A 24358-nucleotide genomic window follows, 5' to 3' on the forward strand; every position below is an offset into this window, starting at 1 on the left:
CTGGTCGTTTTGATGGTTGCCATACCCAAGGAGTTGCTGTGGCTGTGTCCAATAAGCTGACCCCAATGATAATTGAGGTAACACCGGTGAACGAGCGTATTATGAGATTTAGGATTCGTCACTCCTCCGGTGTCATTTCCCTGGTCTCTGTTTATGCTCCGACTGAGGTGAGTGATCTCACCGTGAAGGATGCATTCTACGCCACACTCGAGTCTGTGGTTGATCAGTGCCCCAGACGAGATACACTTCTCGTCTTGGGGATTTCAATGCATTGACTGGAACTGATAGGGATGGTTATGAGATGTGTGTTGGTCCCCATGGGTCAGGAACTATGAACCAGAATGGCACTAAGTTCCTTGACTTTGCAAGAAGTCATGGACTTAGGGTGGCTGTTTCATGGTTTCAGTGCCCACAAGCGCATCGCTGGACTTGGTATTCCAACGCTGGGGGTGTGGCAAAGGAGATTGACCATATCCTCATTGACGGTCACTGGAGGATGATCCAGAACTGCAGGGTCTCCTGGAGTGTTCAGTTCCTCAATACTGACCACAGGCTTGTTGTAGCAACTCTAAAGCTGCACCTTAAATCCTGGAGAATGGTACCATCCCAGCCTAGGCTGGATGTTGGCACGCTCAGGGATGAGAGAGTAGCTGAGGAGTTTGCGAACAGGCTGAGTGGACATTTGGGGTGTCTGGGTGCTTTGGGGGGTCCTGAAGAGTTGTGGAGTGCCTTCAAGACCACCGTCCTTGATGTTGCCGGTGGATGTCTTGGAACTCACCGCAGGACAAAGAAGAATTTTGTCTCTCAAGGGACACTGGATACCATTGACCAGAGTCGCAGGGCCAGGCTGAATGGCAGAGCTGAGCTGTTCAGGGAGCTGAGGTGTAAAACTGTACGTGCACTGAGGGTGGACAAGGAGGCCAATGTGCGAGGAATCTGTGAGGGGGTAGAGCATCACCTGTCGACAGGTGATTCTCGTCCCGCTTACAGGGGAATTCGCGCATTGTGCTCATGCAAGCCCATCCCTCGGAGCACTGCAGTTAGAGCAGAGAGTGGTAGGCTCTTGACAGAGGAGTCTGAAGTGAAGGCCCGCTGGGCCGGTTACTTTGAGCGGTTGTACCAGGCTGATCCCCCAGCTGTCGAGTTGGACGTCAAGGGTGTTACAATTCCTGTTGCTGACCCTCGAATCAACTGTGGTCCACCTTCGCTTGTGAAAACACGGGCTGCGGTGAACCGGTTGAAACGGGGCAAAGCTCCAGGGATCTGTGGCATCCATGCTGAACTTCTCATGGCTGGTGGAAATGCTGCACTCTTGTCGTTGCATGCAGTTTTGTGCTCTGCCTGGAACACAGGCATCATCCCAACTGACTGGAAGAGGGGCCTTGTTGTCCCTCTCTGGAAAGGGAAGGGTGATCGCCAAGACTGCAACAACTACCGAGGGGTGATGCTGCTCTCAGTTGCGGGCAAGGTCTTTGCTCGGATAATTCTTGATAGAGTTCGCCGCCATCTGCTTGAGCACCAGCGTCCAGAACAGTCAGGCTTTGCACCAAAGAGGTCAACGATTGACCGTATCCTTGCTCTTCATGTCCTCACCGAACGCAGACCAGAGTTTCGGCAGGGGCTGCTTGCAGCCTTTGTTGATCTCTGTAAAGCGTTCGATTCAGTGAATCGGGAAGTCCTCTGGAGGATTCTTGGTCTTTGTGGGGTGCCACCAAAACTGATCGATCTGATGTCTGAACTCTACTCTGGTACTGAGAGTGCTGTGAAGTGTGGTGGTACCATCTCTGACTTATTTCCAGTTGTTACTGGAGTTCGTCAGGGGTGTGTACTGGCCCCACACTTTTCAGCACTTGTATGGACTGGATTTTAGGGAGGATGTCGGCAATATCAAGGTTGCGGAAATATCGGACCTTCATTTCGCAGATGATGCAGTCATCTTTGGGGAGACTTTAGATATCCTTTTGGGGGCCCTCGAGGTGCTGAATGAGGAGTCGGAGCCGCTGGGATTACGGGTTTCTTGGGTCAAAACTAAGATCCAGGCTTTTGGTGACATCTTGGATGCTGCTGTCCTGTCTGTGTCTGTTTGTGGTGAGGATGTTGAGGTCGTGGAGAGATTCACTTACCTTGGCAGTGATATTCATGTCTCTGCTGGCTGTGAGTCAGAGGTCAATAGACGTCTGGTTCAGGCCTGGGAAGTCATGGATTCACTGGATCATGGGGTGTGACGCTGCCGGTACCTGTGCGGGAGGACGAAAGTCCGAGTCTTCAGGTCCTTGGTACTTCCAGACTTGCTCTATGGATTCGACACTTGGACTCTGACCAAGGATCTGAAACGGAGACTTAATTCCTTTGGTACCAGGCCTCTTTGGAGAATCCTTGGCTATCGTTGGTCAGATTTTGTGTCCAACGAGCGGTTCCTGAGAGAGACTCGGATGAGATTTGTTTCCTGCATGGTCCGTGAGCATCAGCTGCGGCTGTATGGACATGTGGCTCGTTTTCCTGACGCTGATCCTGCTCACCAGATTCTCTCAGCGAGGGAGTCTCGTGAGTGGAGGAGGCCAGTGGGCCGACCACTGCCTCGTGGTTGCAGCAGGTTGACTGGCATCTCAAGGAGATGGGGATTCGCCTGGCATCTGCCTGGGGGAAGGCCAGACGGAGGCCCCTGGAAGTAGGGTAAGAATACTGATTCTGGCTCACTTTTCCCCATGTAAATGAATGGGGGATTTTCAGCGATTCATATTTTTCCCTAAAAATAAATCCCCTTTTTATCCCAAGGTATATTTATTTGTCTCCCCTTTTAACTTGGAGGTTGAACCTCATTGAATTGAACACCTGGGGGTTGAACAGCTCACTCATTGAACCTATAAAGATTTGTTCATTCTCAAATTCCTTCAATAGTTTAATTTTCTTTGCACAATAATCCCCATCTAAAATATTGACAAACAAAACATTTGAATCTTTATATTTTTTAAGATACCCCTTTTGTGCCATTACGAAATGATAAACTTCTCTTAATGCTCTCATCTGACCACCTCCTGAGCCACAGGTTATTTTTTGTTAAGCCCCGCCCACTTTTCTTTAAGCCCCGCCCACTTTTGTTAAGCCCCGCCCACTTTCCACAAGGTATTCAATAAGCCCCGCCCACTTTTCTTTAAGCCCCGCCCACTTTTGCTAAGCCCCGCCCACTTTTGCTACGCTCCGCCCACTTTTCATAAGGTATTTTTTCTAAGCCACGCCCACTTTTCCTAAGCCCCGCCCACTTTTGCTAAGCTCCGCCCACTTTTCATAAGGTATTTTTCTAAGCCACGCCCACTTTTCCTAAGCCCCACCCACTTTTGCTAAGCTCCGCCCACTTTCCATAAGGTATTTTTTCTAAGCCACGCCCACTTTTCCTAAGCCCCGCCCACTTTTGCTAAGCTCCGCCCACTTTTCATAAGGTATTTTTTCTAAGCCACGCCCACTTTTCCTAAGCTCCGCCTACTTTTGCTAAGCCCCGCCCACTCTTACATCATTTCCAGTTCATCTCTGACTCACAAAGAAATCACTAGAAAATTACAGGATGTTATGGTTTTGAAAAATTTCCTAATGAAGGCTTGCCTAGGCTTGCCCAGGAATTTCCAAAGGAAACCACACCCACCAGTCTTTCTCTATAAAAGCTTCAAACCCAGGCTCCATTTTAAACATTTGTTTTTGCTGGCAATGGTGTTCTGTGTGCTTGTCTCGAACTCTCTGTCTTCTATGGAACTAAACCTTCAAGTTGATGAACTGGATTCAAACCTCTTATCTATTGAGGTAAGATTTTTTATTTTCCTATTTTCAAACTTTGATTGAAGCATACTCATTTAATAATTAAATAACTTAATTAATACATTATTATTTTCTCTCACAGGAAATTGTATCTGAAATACAAAATGAAAATACTGCTTTTGCTACAACTTGGGGGAAATTGTTGGCTTGGTTGAAGACCTTATGAGCGACCAAGACCTTGAGTGGGATGACTTTGGTGTTCCTTGGAACTCTCTGTCTTGTATGGAACTAAACCTTCAAGTTGATGAACTGGATTCAAACCTCTTATCTATTGAGGTAAGATTTTTTATTTTCCTATTTTCAAACTTTGATTGAAGCATACTCATTTAATAATTAAATAACTTAATTAATACATTATTATTTTCTCTCACAGGAAATTGTGTCTGAAATACGAAATGAAAATACTGCTTTTGCTACAACTTGGGGCGAAATTGTTGGCTTGGTTGAAGACCTTATGAGCGACCAAGACCCACAGAACGAGTTCGTCCTTGATGACCCAACCAAAGAGTTATACCTTGGAGACCAGCAAAATCCTGAAAAAGAGTTTTACAGCAATAGTACTCATTGTGAGTTATCAAGACAATACCCACTGAACAAGTTATACCTTGATGAGCCAGAATACAAGTTTTACCTTGGAGACTCACAAATTTTGAAAAATCAAGAAATGAGTTCTGCCTTGATGGTTTAAATAACTACCTTGGAGACTCAGGAAAAGGGTTCTGCCAAGATGGTTCTAAATATGGGGCCTACCTTGGAGACTCACAAATTTTGAAAAATCAGTAAATGAGTTCTGCCTTGATGGTTTAAATAACTACCTTGGAGACTCAGGAAAAGGGTTCTGCCAAGATGGTTCTAAATATGGGGCCTACCTTGGAGACTCACAAATTTTGAAAAAATCAGTAAATGAGTTCTGCCTTGATGGTTTAAATAACTACCTTGGAGACTCAGGAAAAGGGTTCTGCCAAGATGGTTCTAAATATGGGTCCTACCTTGGAGACTCACAAATTTGAAAAAATCAGTAAATGAGTTATCCTTAAGAGACTTTGTAAGTTGGTTTTACTTTGAATACTTGAAATGTGGGTTCTGGATTGATAACTCACAATGTGATACATATCTTGGAAACTCAACGGGAATGTGGTTATACCTTGAAGACTTGGAAAGTTGGGTTTATGTTGGACACTTGAAACTTTTTTGGGGGCTTTTATTTATTTATTTATTTATTTATTATTATTATTATTTTATTTATTTATATTTTGGAGACTTTTGGAGTTGCTATCACTCTTTGGGATCTAAACCTATCGATGTAGTTCTTTGTCGGATGGTGCTTGATGGGAGCAAGATCAAGAAAGTTCTGGGAAGAAAGTGCAGGCTTACTCCCCCTTTTTACGTCATCAAACCTGAAAGCCTTAAAAGACAGAATTGGAAGAAGAGAAAAAAACAAAAAATATACATTGTTCGTTCTGGGAAGAAAGTGCAGGCTTACTCCCCCTTTCTACGTCATCAAACCTGAAAGCCTTAAAAGACAGAATTGGAAGAAGAAAAAAACGTAAAAATATATATATATATAGGTGGAAATCTCATTTTGAAAAAGACATTGTGTTGGGCGAGGATTGAGTTGGGGTTGAGATTTTGAATGTGAGGGTTGGGGTTGAGATTTTGAATGTGAGGGTTGGGACACACACACATACACATCAACAAACAAAAGTTAAGCCTTGACTATTCAGTTGAGGATTCTGTGTTTGGGGTTCACAGATGTAAGAACGTCCACCCCTTGACACACATTATATACTGTTATACACCTCGGACTTGGCCCTCGAGTGTCCACAAAGGTGTATTATCTGCTTAGTTTTGTCTTTTGTAATTCCTGTGAATAAAATGAACCTAAAATCTCTTCCCTTCCAAATCATATATTTTATAAGTCCAAGGAACTGTATCTATTACATCAACAATTTTAAAAAGTTCTTTCGTCCATCGTTCAGTAAAACCCTTTTCAAAATGAGATTTCCACCTATATATTCTTACGATATCACCAACTTTGAACTTTTTCTGACATTAATGTCTTTTTCATATTTTAATTTTGTAAATGTTTCTGATGGCTTCATATTCGTTGACGTGTGAATCGTGTCATTATACTTATCCACAATATCCTGAATAAAAGATGACCATTGTTGTGAACCGAGTTGTGTGAATTTTTTATATAGTCTCTCTTTTAAGGTACGATTAAAACGTTCAACAACAACTGCCTTCCCTTCATTAAAGGTACTGTATAATGTAATACTGTTATTTTTTAGAAAATTCATAAATGTCTTGTTATAAAACTCTCTACCCTCATCAGTCCACAATTTCTTAGGTTTTCTCTTACTTTTATTAAATATCTGTTGAAAAGCTAACATAAGAGTATTACCTGTTTTGTTTTTAAAGGGACAACCCACGCATATCTACTCCTCAAATCAATAACGGTTAAAGCATACTTGTACCCCTTATCATTATTGAGTTCAATCAAATCAGCAGACCAGATATAATCAACTTCCTTGGAATAAACTTTCCTTCTCTGAAACTTTGTGAATATTGGTTTATGTAATTCATCAGCTAATTGCTCTTCAGTCTTAATGGCATCATTAGAGCCTATAAGTTTTTTGAATTTCCAAGTCCAAGTTTCAATTTAGCACTAATCATCTTCTTCACGATGAACCTATCAACTTTTTCTCTCAAGGTTGGATTTTGTATCAGAGACAAATTATACAACATTTCTCTATCGGCTTCATGCTTTTCTTCCAACGTTGTGGTATTCCCATAATCAATATCGTGTCTCATGCACACTTCATCAACTCTATTGATTGGTTTACTCCAGGATTTAGGATTGTCTGCCTCATCTAATCTTTTATCCAAGTTTGTGCCTGGACCACAGAAAGAATAACCTGGAAGATGTAATTCCCCTGGTATTCCAGTAGTTGTAAATTTACTTCCTGATAAAAACTTTTGTATATCTCCTCCGAGTTTGTGTTTGGAGATAAATTGATTTTTTTGAACCACACACCGAACATATACCTTTTTGTATAACCCTGTTATTTTTACTTTTAATATATGAAATATTTTTAGTATTAGTTTTCTTTTTACATTTGAGACAATAACTCATTTATTTATGAGAAAAATTCCTGCAGAGTGCAAAAACCTTTTTAGTTTCCAACATGCACATTTGAATCTTAATTTTTAAAACATAAAGAATCCTTAGAAATGCCTTCACTCTCTCCTCCATTTATTTAAGAAAAAACTTGAATTAAAATGAATAGCTTGACGATGTCAATAGTCTTGAAGAAAATATTGCAAATAGACTTGTCAATTCTTTGTTTTCCTCCTCGGTGGGTTGAGTTATTTTCTGTAATACCACCAATCTTTTTTGAATCTCACTGGTTTCCATATTTTGATATTTATTCATTCTCTCTCTTTCCTCCCTCTCTCTCTTCTCCTTTTCCTCCTTCTCTTTCTTCTCCCTCTCTCTCTTCTCTCTTTCCTCCTTCTCTCTCTTCTCCTTTTCCTCCTTCTCTTTCTTCTCCCTCTCTCTCTTCTCTCTTTCATCCTTCTCTCTCTTCTCCTTTTCCTCCTTCTCTTTCTTCTCCCTCTCCTCCTTCTCCTTTTCCTCCTCTTCCCTCTCTTCTTCAACTCTATCCTCATCCCTTACTATCCTTGAATCGTTTACACCCCTTAGAATATTATACATATATTCATCAGGATTTCTTGTTATTCCTGTATCCAAAATAATTTTTTTTACAACAGGAAACCAATAAAATTTCTTTTGAATTTCTAAAAGAGCCTTACCTTTTCTTAACCTTATAATTTTTTCATTATTTAACATTCTAATTAAATCTAAAGTTGTCGGTTTATCAACATCAGCATAATGCCAATCTTTTATTGAAAATACCTCATTCTTATGTTGTAGAACATATTTATTAAAATACCGAATACCCTTTTCTTGAAGGTATGCTTGGACACAGAAATGATAATTTTCTTGAAGCCTTCTTGCTGTCATTTATGTATTAGAAATATATGTTAGAATAATATTATGGCACGAAACACCTCCCCATCTTCCCATAGTTAAATCATTTTGTATTTCCTTACTTATTATATATAATCCTGTTTTTCTGTTTTCATGAGATAAACAAGGGCAAAACCATTATTATATTTACCCTTATTAAATTCTTTTATTTGTTGTTTACTAATCGTGGCTCCACAAAACTCATTCTCGATACCAAGTGGATAATATTCTTCCTTACGAGACTGATTTAATTGTTCCAGGTCTTCGAGGTTAATTTTAAATGACCAATTATACCCTAAATCATTCATATCATACCCCCATTGTTCTATTCTCATACAAACGATACGCCCTTCTTTATAAAAATTTATTTTAATTCGAACTGTGAATTCTGTATGACCTGGAGATAATATCAACACTTCTGTATCTTTAGAATACACAGCCGTTTTATTTAAGTATATATATTGTGATAAATCGCTTAATCTCACCAAGTCAATCGCGTCAGTCGGGCTTGGATAATTTGTTAGTTTATAAGCATTTTTCATGTTAATATTTTTGTTTATATTATATTTATGTCGTTCAGCCTGTGCCTTTGTGTAATAATTTGATAAATCAATATCCAGTTCTTGAGATACACCAAAGATAGAACCATCTTTACCAACATAAGTCATTTATATTAGATTAAAAATAATATCATAAAATTTTTTATTTTTGTTGAGTTGAAATAACACATATAGACATAATTGACCACAACACTTGGAATTTAATTCTTGGACTTGAAATGTTTGATAAACACCATTCTGTAAGAATTTTATGACTTCAACAGGTGGTGGAAGACCAAAACTATCAAAATAATATTTGTCTTGACTATTAAAAATACAAACCCAATGAGAACCGTTCCCATCATTATCTTCTAAGTTCATAATAATATTCTTTGTATGTTTCGACACATTTGTTAATTCATCTCTCATACAAATAACCACATTATGAATTTTTAATTTCTTACAATATTTGGCAAGTTGTAAATTTGATGTTGTATTCTTTCCAAATTCTTTCAACCACTCATCAATGCTCATTTATTTATTTATTAGAAAGATATAATCCATTACCTCTTTTCGTTAATTTTACACCTGCTTGTGCTATAGAAGAAAGCATATGTCCAACTAACAATCTCGCTTTATCAGGCAGACCTTCAAGTTTTTCAGCAAAATCTACAATTACACCACTTCCACTAATTTGTTTCTCCAACTCTTTGTTATGTCTTTCCAATTCTTTTGAGCCTGGAGTTGAGCCTTCCTTTCGTTGGCAGTTTTGACCGCTGTTGAAATACCACCCGTCAATGCTCCAACCGCACTTAAACCAGCAAATAAAGGAATTAGAAATGGGAGAAATCCTCCACTCGTCTCTCTTATTGAATATTTTTTCAACATTGGTTTTGTCATTTTAATTTTAAGTGAGCCAGTGTCATTCAAGATTTTAACCTGTTCTCTTGTGAGCAAAACATCAATTCTTACTGCTCCTTTTCTCTGAATTGTATTAACGTTAATCGTACAAGGCTTTTGATTTTGAACACAAGATGATAGTTTATGAAGATTGATTTGATTAACATATACCCCAGTTGGTACTTTGCCACTCATTTATTTAACAAAAAATTATGTGAGACTAATCATCACACCATTATCTGTATTAATCTGCAATTCTGTTTCTTCCAAAAGCAAACAATATGTATCAACTTCTTCACTCTCTCCTCTTTCAATGTATAGGGAAGTATCCACTCGATTAGACTTTATAGTTTCTTTTTGAGCGCTCAGGTCAAACGTATAGATTGTATACAAACTTTTAAATGCTGTCATATCCAAAATAGGTTCTTTATTTCCATTACTTTCACACACCTTTTGGTAAGACTTGTATGCTTCAGCAAAATCATTTTTTTCCCAATTAATTTCCAATCTATCTCGTGGATAAAATGTTCCATCTAGAGAAACGCGAAGTTGTTTCACCTTAGCATTATCACTCAATGCATTATTCTTATCAGTCGCAGTATCACCATCTGGCTTTTTAAAAATCATCCACAGATATCGTGGCTTTCCTTCCAGAACACCCAAATTCCACGTGTAAGTAGTTTGATTGAGTTTAACGTGTTGACATCTTCTTTTGAGGTATGATACACTGAGTGGTTTCTTTGAGTTAAGTCTTCGATTCAACATCTCTTCTGTTTTAAGATTAGGAGTATATTCACTGATATACCAACTCATCTCCTCAATTACAAATTTATTCTGATCACCAAAAGCATTACCAACACCAAAAAGCAATCTATTTTCATTATCATTCCTTTGTAGTTGAAATCTAATTTTAAGACCATACAGAACTTTATCATAATCACAAAATCCAAATATATCTTTAAGAGGAACTGCCACAGTAAAACTATTTTCTGCTTTTGTATCATCATTATACATTCCTTTCCTTTGAATATATCCAGGGTCTGTGTTTGTTCCCGTTGACATATCAGGAATAAAACCTTCGACAGACCCCTTTCCCATTCTATCACTGAATGTATAGAGTGTAAATTTCATCATTTCAGATACAGCAGAGACATAATCAACCACTTCAACTTCTTGTGTTCCAATATACAATCGCACACTATCAAACATTTTCCAGAAGAAATCATTTACAAGTGTAGCGTTTGTGTTATTCCCAGCCTTAGTGAATTTAAATTTACACAACAAGAAACTTTCGGAGAGATTCAAATAGGTTTGTTGATTATTTATTTCAAAACTTTTTGTACCATTTGTATTCCAGTCTGTTCCAGTTATTGCATTTACCTTGAAGTAATCTTCTTTTTTAGTGGAGTTTGAGATAATAATAGTATCATCCAAATCATAGATACTATCAATTGCTTCCATACTTGTATTTATTTAGGAAAAAAGATGTTAAAACTTTTGAAACCCTGATCCAAGTATTTGAATTATTTTCTGTCGTTCTTGGGGGGACAACTGAGTTTTACCTTTCTTAATTTCTTTTATTGCTTGTAATTTATGAGATTCTTTCTGAGCATCTTTTATACTCTTTACAGCACCTGCTACATTTCCCACAGCAGAAGCAGTTGAACCAATTAGGTCTTTATGTTTAAGAATAGTTGAACCAATACCCATGAGAGTATCAATTATCCCATCTCCTCTAAATTGATGTCCGACACCCCTTTGTCTCTTAGGTTTATAGTATCCTCTACCAAGATACATACCTTCACCCTTGTAGTACGGGGAAAGGAACATCCCATCCCCTGTAATTATTTTATATTTTCCCAACTCGTGTTTCCTCACAATAACCATCGTATTTATTTATTGAAAAACTTCACGTAGGTGAATTCTGATGGATATAACTTCTCCATTAAAAGAGATCACACGATTATCTTGGTCGGTTATCCTAAAATTTACTCTGTGTATGGTTTTTCCTGACACAGGTAGATAAACCAAATTTTTAGGTTCCATATTGAATTTATAACCAATTGGGGTTGAGTATGCGCTGAATGAAAATATTGTATTTGTTTTTAATCCATCATTATAAGCACCATCAATCAAATCACAGTGAATTAACACCGAATTTATTCCTGAGGATATTTGAATGACATTATCACTGTAAAACGTCCCATTAGTTTCAATCTTTTTGAGGAGAAACCTAATAACTCTCTAAATGAATTATCAATTGTGAAATCAACCTTGTAGTTATTTTTAACTTTAATCGTTGATTTTGAAGTATGTTTTTGAATGTTTATAACAATATTTTTTGGTTCATCACCCTGTTCTTTCATAAGACGAGCAATTTCGGAAGATATTTGAGAAATCTCGTATGCTCCGGGTGAGACTGTTATCGTTTTGTATCCACTTCCCGGATTATAACTAAACTTGTCATTTTTCTCGGTTATATTAAATAAGGTATTATAAGTCTCCATGGACAATAAAGATGCCTCATATTCTTTTGTTGTGTTAAGTTGTAGTGGGTATGGGAATGAAGATGTGTGGTCGCTTGTTGTGAAATTAAAACTCAGGATTGTGCTTCTCATCTTATTTAATATGAGATAAAATGTCTTTATATTGAGATTTATTAATTATTTTCATGTTCATCAACTGGTCTAAAATGGCTGATGCTTCATTAAAACAATTGTTATTTCCAGCCTTCTTACTGCCGAACAACAATAACAGTCTATTAACTAATTGCGATGGGTCATTTGGAAGAAAACTAATACCTGAACCAAGGATACTTAAAGCCTGAATAATGTGTTTCTCCTTCTCATTCTTCCTACTTTTACCAGAAAGAATAACCTTATAATTTAGAGTGTTCAGCAAATCAATATATACTCTATCATCATTATTTTCCATATCCAATGGTTTATCAATATACTTTGATTCATCCCTCACAGTTGAACCTTGTCTTCCATCTTTTGTGAGAAGAAACATTAATCTCGGAGTTAGTTTAACAGGGGTTGAGCAGAACTTAAGAACCTTAATTCATCATTAAATATCAATACCTTTTCTTGAACAAGATGAAATATTGCTGGTTGTTCTGTTGGAATGAGTCCTGCTTTGGTTTTTGAATCCGCTGAATATTCATTGTTTTGAACAGCATTCACAATATAATCAGGGGGTTGATTAATCTCTTCCAGTTGTTGAAATAAACCTTCATCATCATATTCTAATTCTCCTAAATGCTCTAATTCTTCCTCCGTCATTTGACTGAAATCTTTTAACATTTGAAGCTTTCTAGGAGTATATTCTACTGTGGGAACTGTGGAAACATCTTTCATTTTTCTTGGGAAGTTTTTAAAAGTGGTTTAAAAAATTTCTCTTGTTTTCTTTCAAATGCTTCTTCGCCCGTTAGTTTCTGTCTGCGTTTCTTCTTTATGTCTTCCTGTTGTTTTACAACTTTTGAAACCAACTCTTGATGTTCCTTAAATCTTCTTGCTCTTTCTTTTGTATCCATTTATTTATTGTAAAATATCATTTAATGAATTGTAAAGATTAACAGGGAAATTTTCCTTTTCTTCATCATTCAAGTAGATGTGTTCAAATAAATCCTTTTCTTTAAATATTTCATCAAATTCTTTATTAACATTAATGCGAGTTGTAATTTCTTCTTCACTAATCCTTGCATCTCTGCTTTTCATACGTTTGCGTTGAGTTTCTTCATCAACATCAAAACCGAATGATAAAATCTTCACTCCGCTCAGATATTTAATAATTTGTCTCGTTCCTTCTGGATTAGTTTCTAATATCCCAACACCACCAGATTTTAGTTTCTTTAACTCACTCTTACAATGTGAATATTTTGTTGTACCAAGAGAAACCTCCTCAAATATTTGTCCTTCATTCCTCAATCGCATATGTTCCTCCACTGAAATATAGTGATAATCTTCACCTTTTACTTCTCCAGGTCTTATTGCTCTAGTTGTTGTTGATACAATGCGTATCACGGGGTGTTTTTTAAGTAAATTTACAATATTCTCATTTGTACTACACAAGAACCTTGATTTATGAAAGTTTTTTCCAGAAGCAGATTTACCCACAAGATTTATAATAATAGTTGTCATTTATATATGTAATTGTTTATAAAACAAAAAATATATCCCTTAATATCTCATCTTGTTTCACAACAATATATTTATATTTTTCAGTCGTGTGCTTCATATAATCCTCAAATTTCTTTTTACTACATAATGTAGAACAATTATCTCTCCAAAAATTATTGATATCTATTGAATTTAACTTGAATAAAATAAAAGTATTAGCATTGTTTCTGATGGAACGACGAGGAAGTTGAAAGTACGATTGACTAAGATAAATACAATTACAAGAAGAATGTCTCCCTCTTGTGTAGTAGCTGTCCATTACCGTTTGGTTTCTCTCATTAACACAATCATCAAAGATAACGAGGTTCTTTTTGATTTATCCAAATCTTGGGAGACGGTATATCATCCGTATTATCACTAAGAATACAAGTTATAAGATTTGATTTCTTTTTACATCTCTGTGTATCACAAAATAGTTGAATTATATCTTCAATGTTATAATCATTTAGGTTTTTTGACGTTTAAATAAACCGATTATATCTTCTTTTGAAGACCAGCATTAAAACCTTGTGAGAGTAGTTGATACTCTGGTTGAAAACTCGACTTTGTGAAAATTATTAAATTGTCATAATCTAAAAAGTTGGGAGTGAGGAGCATTTTTAAAAGTAAGCAGGTTTTTCCACATCCACTTGAACCAACTATGAGACATCTTAATGAATTTGGGAGATTTTTATGGTTGTTAAATTTTATCTTATTTTCCCAAATAGGTAAAAAATCATTCATTTATATATTTGAAAAACAGGTTATTTAATTTATTATTAGCTTTTTTAGAAACTCTATATTTTATCCTAAGTTCAGGTTTAATTTCAAGATAATCCATTATTTTATTTATACAATATCTTGTGTTGATATTTCCCTGAAAATTACATCCATGAATAATATACAACAACAATCCTTTGAACATTTCTCTTATACGTTCAGTTTCTTCCCTTGTAAGGAAAGGTGTGTTATCATCCTCATACTTTACATTCATTTCTCTAATCAATCTTGTAAAGTAATTCATTTTTGGTGTAAATCTAAAAGAATTATTTTCCTTTTTATATTTTTTATTATCATTAATTAGAAGATAATCACAGAATATACATTGTTTATAGGCTTTTGACTCTGTGTTTAATCCCCGTCTTTCACACGCAGGACAATTCTCAAATTTGTCATATGGAGAATCAGGAAAGTCTAGCATATTTATAAAGTAAAACTTTACTTAAACTGAAATTCATCTATACTTTCAGTTGTATATTACCATCGATATCGATATACTTTTTTCATTATCAGATTCAACGACAACATTTTTTATATTAAAGGTAATTTTAAAATTATCGTTAACTACTATTGAACGAAATGTCATTTCACCTGATATATTAACATCCTTTATTTCATCAGGATTTACATCTTTAAGGTTGTTGAAAAAAATACAAATTTCTCCTTGCATATTACAGATGGTCTTATCTTTTCTTTCTAAAGCTTCATCCATAAGGTTTTTGTTCTTTGATACTTTTTCTTGTTTCATTGCTTTTTCTAGTTTTGAATATATTACTAGAAGGAGAGGAGAAACTTTTGTTAGAGATACTTTAATTGATGTTCTACCAGGTATACTAAAAGCCCTTCCACTGAAGGAAATTGAAGAACTCATATTATTTACCATAATAGTTTTTATCCAATAGTTGTTATATTTATCTTTGTTCAATTTTACATCCTTGACATATTTCTCAGTATCTTTAACAGATGAAGAGATTGATTGAAACTTGTCTTTTGTGTCTTGAAACATTGTATTTATTAAGTGAAAAAGTTGGAGGATAAAATGTTTTTAAGCACAGATTCACCTATAAATTAAACGAAATTTTCATCAAGAAAATTTTAGTTTAAGCAAAGTTTTATTCTATAAATATGGTGAATACAACGTACTGCGATGTTTGTAATCACGAATATAAACATTATAGAAAACACCTCCAAACCAACAAACACACATTTAATCTATTTCATCAAATATCTCCTCTTGAGTTGGAAAGAAAACATTGTGATATCTGTTCAAAGGATGTTTTGAAGAGTAGTTATAATCAACATCTTCAATCACAAAAACACAAGAAAAATGAGTTTAAAGTAAAGGGAGACTATTATATTAAAAACACTGATGGGGCATTTAAAGGGCATATAAAAATAAGGATTTTTCAATTTGGAGAACCCGGTCCATCATCAATAGCTGAATCAATTGAAATAGTGAAACCCGATGTTAAAAAATTTATTAAAAGACATTAAAAGAAATGAAAACTTTAAAGTTTTATATGGGAGTGAAAATGAATATGAAAAGACAAGATGAAGAACATACTCCTTATATGAGAACAGGTCTTCATTTTATAACATCATTTCAAGATTTTTTGAATAGTGGGGTTTATGAAGAACTATCAAGACAAGAGGAGGATGTTGATAATACAGTGGTAGGAAGTGGATTCAATATTAAAAAAATCATCTTTTTAGATATACACATTCTAAAATCAAACCCTCTTAAAGCTTCTTCTTATATTGAATTACCAAAAGAAATAAAACGAAAGAAGGCAGTTATTAATATTAAGAACAATGATAATAAATGTTTTCTCTGGTCTGTTCTTGCTCACTTTCATCCACCAAAATGTAATTCAGAAAGAGTAAAACAATATATGAAATATGAGAATACCTTGGACATTAAAGATTTTAAATTCCCAATGCCACTAACAGATATTCCTAAATTTGAGAAAAAGAATAATCTTTCTATTAATGTATATGGATTAACGGATACAAACAAAGTTCAAATATTAAAAATTTCAAACAACTATAAAAATGAAGAAACACACATTGACCTTTTATATTTTAGTGTTGGAAAGAATTCACATTACACATACATCAATAATTTATCAAGATTAATCTCTTCTCAGGTATTCAGAACAGCAAACAAAATATATCCTTGTAAGCGATGTCTTAATTCATTTCATACAAAAGAACGATTAGAACAACATTCAAAATATTGTAGTAATCATAAATCAGCTGTAATTACAATGCCTAAACCTGGTGAAAAGATTTATTTTGAAGATTATAATAAATCTATCATGCAACCATTTGTGATATACGCTGATTTTGAATGTATCCTTAAAAAGATAAATACTGCTTCTCCTAATCCAAAAGAACCATATACAAATAAATATCAAAAACATATTCCTTGTGGTTTCTGTTATTATATCAAATCATCTGTTGGAGAAAAGTATAACAAACTTGAACATTATCGTGGAAAAAATGCTTCACAAGAGTTTGTAAAACGATTAGAAAAGGATTGTATAAGACTCACTAAATTAATGAAAGAAACAAATGAACCGATGAAATTAACCAAAGAAGAAAAATTAGAATTTAGAATGAACAATATCTGTCATATTTGTGAGGGGAAATTAAGGAGTCTAAAGTTAGAGACCATTGTCATCTTACTGGTAAATATAGAGGTCCCGCTCATTCCTGTTGTAATCTTAATTATAAATTACCTTCTTTTATTCCAGTCTTTCTTCACAACAGCGCCAACTATGATACACATCTATTTATAAATGAACTTTCAAAAACACCAGGGAATATTTCTGCCATAACAAACACAAGTCAAAAGTATATTTCATTTTCAAAAATGATATTCACAAAACCTTTAACTCGTATTAGGTTTCTAGATTCTTACAAGTTTATGGGAACACCACTAGCCTACCTCGCATCAAATCTAAGCTCCACGGACTCTTTTCCAAATCTTAATTCATTCTTTCCAAAAGAGGAAATTCTCACTAAAGAGGAAATTCAGATTAAAGAGAGAATTCAAAGTAAAGAGGAAACTCTAATTAATGAAGAAATTCTAACTGAAGATGAAATTCTAATTATAAAGAAAATTCGAACTAAAGAGGAAATTCAGATTAAAGATGAAATTCTGATTAAAGAAGGAATTCTTACGAGAGAGGAAATTCAAACAAGGAATGAAATTCAAAGTAAAGAGAAAATTCTTACAAGTAAGGGAATTTATCCTTATGATTATATGGATTCATTTATGAGATTTAAAGAAACACAACTTCCTTCAAAAGAAAGTTTCTATAATAACCTTTATGAAGAAGAGATAAGTGATAAGGAATATAAACACGCACAAGAAATATGGAAAATATTTAAGATAAAGAACCTTGGAGAATATCACGATTTATATCTAAAAACAGATGTTTTATTGTTAGCTGATGTGTTTGAAGCTTTTAGATCACTCTGTCATAATAAAAATTGTTATGGATTAGATCCTGCCCACTATTTCACAGCTCCTGGTTTAGCTTGGAGTGCAATGTTGAAAATGACAAAACAAGATATAGATTTAATCAGTGATGTGGATATGCTTTTGATGATTGAGAAGTCCAAGAGAGGTGGAATATCACAAGTATGTTCAAAAAGATATGCTAAAGCAAATAATAAATATCTTCCAAATTATGATAGTGAAAAAGATAGTAATTATTTGATGTATTTTGATGCTAATAATTTGTATGGATGGGCAATGTCTCAATCTCTGCCTTATGGTAAATTAGAGTGGGTGGAAGAAAAGGATTATGAAAAGGCTTTGATGAATATTGTTATTTCTTCTCAAGAGGAATTGAATGACGAAGAAGAAGGTTATTATTTTGAAGTTGATTTGAGGTACCCGAGTGATCTTCATAATAAGCATAAAGATCTTCCTTTTGCATGTGAGAAAGAAACTCCAAAGAAAGAATGGTTAAGTGATTATCATAAAAGTTTTAATATTAAAGGTAAATCAACAGAAAAGTTATTAACAACATTCTATGATAAAGAGGGATATGTTTTGCATCAGAGAAGCTTAAAACAGTTTTTGAGAGAAGGATTGAGAGTAGCTAAAATTCATAGAGTTTTAAAATTTAAACAAAGTCCTTGGGTGAAAAAGTATATTCAATTCAATACAGATATGAGAGCAAATACAAAAGTAAAATTTGAAGGGGACTTTTATAAATTAATGAATAATGCTGTATTTGGAAAGACTATGGAAAATGTTAGAAACAGGCAAAACATTAGATTCGCAACATCTTGGAAAGAAGCTTCGAGATTGATAAATAAACCAAGTTTTGAGAGAGAAGAGGTTTTTTCAGAGAACTTTTCTGCAATTCATATGAAAAAGGAAAGTATTGTAATGGATAAACCAATTTATATTGGAACAGCAGTTCTTGATTTATCAAAGATATTGATGTATGATTATTTGTATAATGACTTAAAGAAAGAGTATGGTGAAAATGTTTCATTGTTGTATATGGATACTGATAGTTTTATCCTAGATATAAAAACTGATGATGTTTATGAAGATATGAAGAAAAATATTGGAGTATATGATACAAGTAATTTCAGCAAGAAGAGTGAGTTATTTTCCAAAAAGAATGAAAAGGTTATTGGTAAGTTTAAGGATGAGTTGGGTGGAAAAGTAATGAGTGAGTTTATTGGATTGAGAGCAAAGGCATATGCTTATAAGTATGGTGAACAGATTGATAAGAGGTTAAAGGGAATAAAGAAATATGTAATAAAGAAATCAATAACTTTTAGAAATTATTATAATTGTTTGATGAATAAGAAAGAAGAATATAGGAAAATGAATACAATAAGAAGTTATAAACATAACATATATAGTGAAGAAGTAAATAAAAAGGCATTAGGAGCCTTTGATGATAAGAGATTTATTTTAGATAATGGAATAGATTGTGTTCCATATGGATATTGTATGATAGAGTGTATAAAATAGATTATGTTTTAACGATGGGAAGATGGGTTAGGGTTTTTAAGGGCTACACTTGCGTTTTTTCACAATATATAAATGGTTAAACCAAGTATTAATCAAACTAAAGAGTGGAGAAAATCTCAGTCTTGGTATATAAATGGAAAACATAATGAATGTGAAAAATATCAAATAAGTCTTATTGAAAAAATAACTAAAACAAAGGTAAATAAAACAAATAAGCGAATTAATTTAAAGACTAGTAAGTTAGAGGATGTAAAGAAAAAAATGAATATCCTTGAATGGACTGAAAACTTTGATGGTTATCAATTGAACAATGAAAAAACAATTTACTATAATCTCAAAATGATATGTGGCTCAGGAGGTGGTCAGATGAGAGCATTAAGAGAAGTTTATCATTTCGTAATGGCACAAAAGGGGTATCTTAAAAAATATAAAGATTCAAATGTTTTGTTTGTCAATATTTTAGATGGGGATTATTGTGCAAAGAAAATTAAACTATTGAAGGAATTTGAGAATGAACAAATCTTTATAGGTTCAATGAGTGAGCTGTTCAACCCCCAGGTGTTCAATTCAATGAGGTTCAACCTCCAAGTTAAAAGGGGAGACAAATAAATATACCTTGGGATAAAAGGGGATTTATTTTTAGGGAAAAAATATGAATCGCTGAAAATCCCCCATTCATTTACATGGGGAAAAGTGAGCCAGAATCAGTATTCTTACCCTACTCCTGGAGTACCGGCGGAAAGTGGACGCAGCGACGCGCTGTTCTGGCACATGCTCCCATACCTGACCTGACCTCTCACATTCTCTTCGTTTTCCCTCCTCCTCTGTTCCCATTTTTTCTCACTTTGCATTCCGCTTATTCTCCAGCTCTTCCAACTCCTCACATTCTCATGTTGCCCCCATTCCTGCATTCTCTCTCACTTCATTGAGGGTTCTAATTAAAGTTAATGAGTACATTTGATGAGAACAACAACTCAAGAATGATAGGAAGTCAGAACAGGTGAATCTTCACACACCACTTAACACCTGCACCAAATTCAGTTAAATGTTGTAACCACGACAGTAACTTGGGAGCACTCAGGGGAGAGGAAAGTGAAATTTATATAATAAAATAAAATTAGTGGTTGCACTGAGAGATGCCATAAGCTTGTGTGTTGTGGATAAGTGTTTGGAGTGCCAAAACTACAACAAAACCTTGACTTCATCCAAAATACCGGCAGGATAATACAAAACCTGAAATTGTTAATTTTTGTTGCTGAGTTTCATTGTAACCTCCTGACACAGACCCTTTAATGACTGTCTCAACGAGAATGGCACTCGGTGGAGCTTACACCTCCGCAAGGCTGAACAGATCAAGTTTTGTGTGCCGCTGAGAGGTATGATCTGGATTCAAACCTGAACCAAAATCGAATCGGCTTGTTCTTGTCACCGAACCAACTCAGCCACCAAGTTTCGTCACAACTCGTCCAAAACTTTTTGAGATATCGAGATATATTTGTGTCGTTTTGGCCCCCAACTCTCAACGGTGACAGACAGTCTATATAAATGTTTCTCACAGACCGTCCAAGTCAATGTTTCTCACAGACCGTCCATATAAATGTTTCTCACAGACCGTCTATATAAATGTTTCTTCCAGACAGTCCATATAAATATTTCTCACAGACAGTCGATATAAATGTTTCTCACAGACAGTCCATATAAATGTTTCTCACAGACAGTCCAGATCGATTTTTCTCACAGACAGTCCATAAAAATGTTTCTCACAGACAGAACATGAAAATGTTTCTCACAGACAAAGCTGTTAGACATGATTTATATGGACTGTCTGAAAGAAACATTTATATGGACTGTCTGTGAGAAACATTTATATGGACTGTCTGTGAGAAACATTTCTATGGACTGTCTGTGAGAAACATTTATCTGGACTGTCTGTGAGAAACATTTATCTGGACTGTCTGTGAGAAACATTTATCTGGACTGTCTGTGAGAAACATTTATATAGACTGTCTGTGAGAAACAATAACATGGACTGTCTGTGAGAAACAATAACATGGACTGTCTGTGAGAAACATTTATATGGACTGTCTGTGAGAAACATTTATATGGACTGTCTGTGAGAAACATTTATCTGGACTGTCTGTGAGAAACATTTATCTGGACTGTCTGTGAGAAACATTTATATGGACTGTTTGTGAGAAACATTTATCTGGACTGTCTGTGAGAAACATTTATCTGGACTGTCTGTGAGAAACATTTATCTGGACTGTCTGTGAGAAACATTTATATAGACTGTCTGTGAGAAACATTTATATAGACTGTCTGTGAGAAACAATAACATGGACTGTCTGTGAGAAACATTTACATGGACTGTCTGTGAGAAACATTTATATGGACTGTCTGTGAGAAACATTTACATGGACTGTCTGAAAGAAACATTTACATGGACTGTCTGTGAGAAACATTTATTTGGACTGTCTGTGAGAAATATTTATCTGGACTGTCTGTGAGAAACAATTACATGGACTGTCTGTGAGAAACAATTACATGGACTGTCTGTGAGAAACATTTATCTGGACTGTCTGTGAGAAACATTTTTATGGACTGTCTGTGAGAAACAATTACATGGACTGTCTGTGAAAAACATTTATATAGACTGTCCAGCGCTGTCACTTGACGCCGCGTAAAAGCTGGACAGTCTGAGGTACATCACCGAACATGACTGGTCCAGCGCTGTCACGTGACACCGCGTATGAGCTCTGCAGTCCGAGGAACATGACCGAACATGATTGGTCCAGCGTTGTCACGTGACGCCGCGAAAAACCTCTCACGGGGAATATCGTGTTTCTGGAAGAAACATTTATACAGACTGTCTGTGAGAAATATTTATATGGACTGTCTGTGAGAAACATTTTTATGGGCTGTCCAGCGCTGTCACGTGACGCCGCGTATGAGCTCTGCAGTCCGAGGAACATGACCGAACATGATTGGTCCAGCGCTGTCACGTGACGCCGCGTATGAGCTCTGCAGTCCGAGGAACATGACCGAACATGATTGATCCAGCGTTGTCACGTGATGCCGCGTATAACGGATCACGGGGAATATCGTGTGTCTGTGAGAAACATTTATATGGACTGTCTGTGAGAAACATTTATGTGGACTGTCTGTGAGAAACATTGATGTGGACTGTCTGTGAGAAACATTTATGTGGACTGTCTGTGAGAAACATTTATGTGGACTGTCTGTGAGAAACATTTATGTGGACTGTCTGTGAGAAACATTTATGTGGACTGTCTGTGAGAAATAATTTCATGGACTGTCTGTGAGAAACATTTATGTGGACTGTCTGTGAGAAACATTGATGTGGACTGTCTGTGAGAAACATTGATGTGGACTGTCTGTGAGAAACATTGATGTGGACTGTCTGTGAGAAACATTCATGTGGACTGTCTGTGAGAAACAATTACATGGACTGTCTGTGAGAAACATTTATGTGGACTGTCTGTGAGAAACATTTATGTGGACTGTCTGTGAGAAACATTTATGTGGACTGTCTGTGAGAAACATTTATGTGGACTGTCTGTGAGAAACATTTATGTGGACTGTCTGTGAGAAACATTTATGTGGACTGTCTGTGAGAAACATTTATATGGACTGTCTGTGAGAAACATTTATGTGGACTGTCTGTGAGAAACATTTATGTGGACTGTCTGTGAGAAACATTTTCATGGACTGTCTGTGAGAAACATTTATATGGACTGTCTGTGAGAAACATTTATGTGGACTGTCTGTGAGAAACATTTATGTGGACTGTCTGTGAGAAACATTTTCATGGACTGTCTGTGAGAAACATTTATATGGACTGTCTGTGAGAAACATTTATGTGGACTGTTTGTGAGAAACATTTTCTGGGCTGTCTGTGAGAAACATTTATGTGGACTGTCTGTGAGAAACATTTATCTGGACTGTCTGTGAGAAACATTTCTGTGGACTGTCTGTGAGAAACATTTCTGTGGACTGTCTGTGAGAAACATTTATATGGACTGTCTGTGAGAAACAATTACATGGACTGTCTGTGAGAAACATTTATATGGACTGTCTGTGAGAAACATTTATCTGGACTGTCTGTGAGAAACATTTATATGGACTGTCTGTGAGAAACATTTTTTGAGTGTCTGTGAGAAATATTTATGTGGACTGTCTGTGAGAAACATTTATCTGGACTGTCTGTGAGAAACATTTATATGGACTGTCTGTGAGAAACATTTATATGGACTGTCTGTGAGAAACATTTATATGGACTGTCTGTGAGAAACATTTATATGGACTGTCTGTGAGAAACATTTATATGGACTGTCTGTGAGAAATATTTATTTGGACTGTCTGTGAGAAACATTTATATGGACTGTCTGTGAGAAACATTTATATGGACTGTCTGTGAGAAACATTTTTGGACTGTCTGTGAGAAACATTTATATGGACTGTCTGTGAGAAACATTTATATGGACTGTCTGTGAGAAACATTTATATGGACTGTCTGTGAGAAACATTTATATGGACTGTCTGTGAGAAACATTTATATGGACTGTCTGTGAGAAACATTTATATGGACTGTCTGTGAGAAACATTTATATGGACTGTCTGTGAGAAACATTTATATGGACTGTCTGTGAGAAACATTTTCATGGACTGTCTGTGAGAAACATTTATCTGAACTGTCTGTGAGAAACATTTATGTGGACTGTCTGTGCGAAACATTAATATGGACTGTCTGTGAGAAACATTTATATGGACTGTCTGTGAGAAACATTTATGTGGACTGTCTGTGAGAAACATTTATATGGACTGTCTGTGAGAAACATTTATATGGACTGTCTGTGAGAAACATTTATATGGACTGTCTGTGAGAAACATTTATTTGGACTGTCTGTAAGAAACATTTACATGGACTGTCAGTGAGAAACATTTTTTGGACTGTCTGTGAGAAACATTTATATGGACTGTCTGTGAGAAACATTTATATGGACTGTCTGTGAGAAACATTTTATGCACTGTCTGTGAGAAACATTTATATGCACTGTCTGTGAGAAACATTTATATGCACTGTCTGTGAGAAACATTTATGTGGACTGTT

General features: G+C 35.5%; 1 protein-coding gene across 1 annotated transcript in view; it reads right to left on the bottom strand.

Moving 5' to 3' along the window:
* LOC147007767 (uncharacterized) overlaps positions 1-23752 on the bottom strand; it is a 199128-nt gene extending 175376 nt beyond the window's left edge. Inside the window, exon 1 of the mRNA XM_085866453.1 lies at positions 21938-23752. Coding sequence (XP_085722579.1) covers positions 21938-22199 — 262 coding nt within the window. The 5' untranslated portion in view covers positions 22200-23752. The remainder of the gene's footprint in view (positions 1-21937) is intronic.
* Positions 23753-24358: the final 606 nt, after the last annotated feature.

This window comes from Eptatretus burgeri, chromosome 26 (assembly GCF_056783735.1).
Source record: "Eptatretus burgeri isolate ZD-2024b chromosome 26, Ebu_testis_v1, whole genome shotgun sequence".
Classification (NCBI taxonomy): domain Eukaryota; kingdom Metazoa; phylum Chordata; class Myxini; order Myxiniformes; family Myxinidae; genus Eptatretus; species Eptatretus burgeri.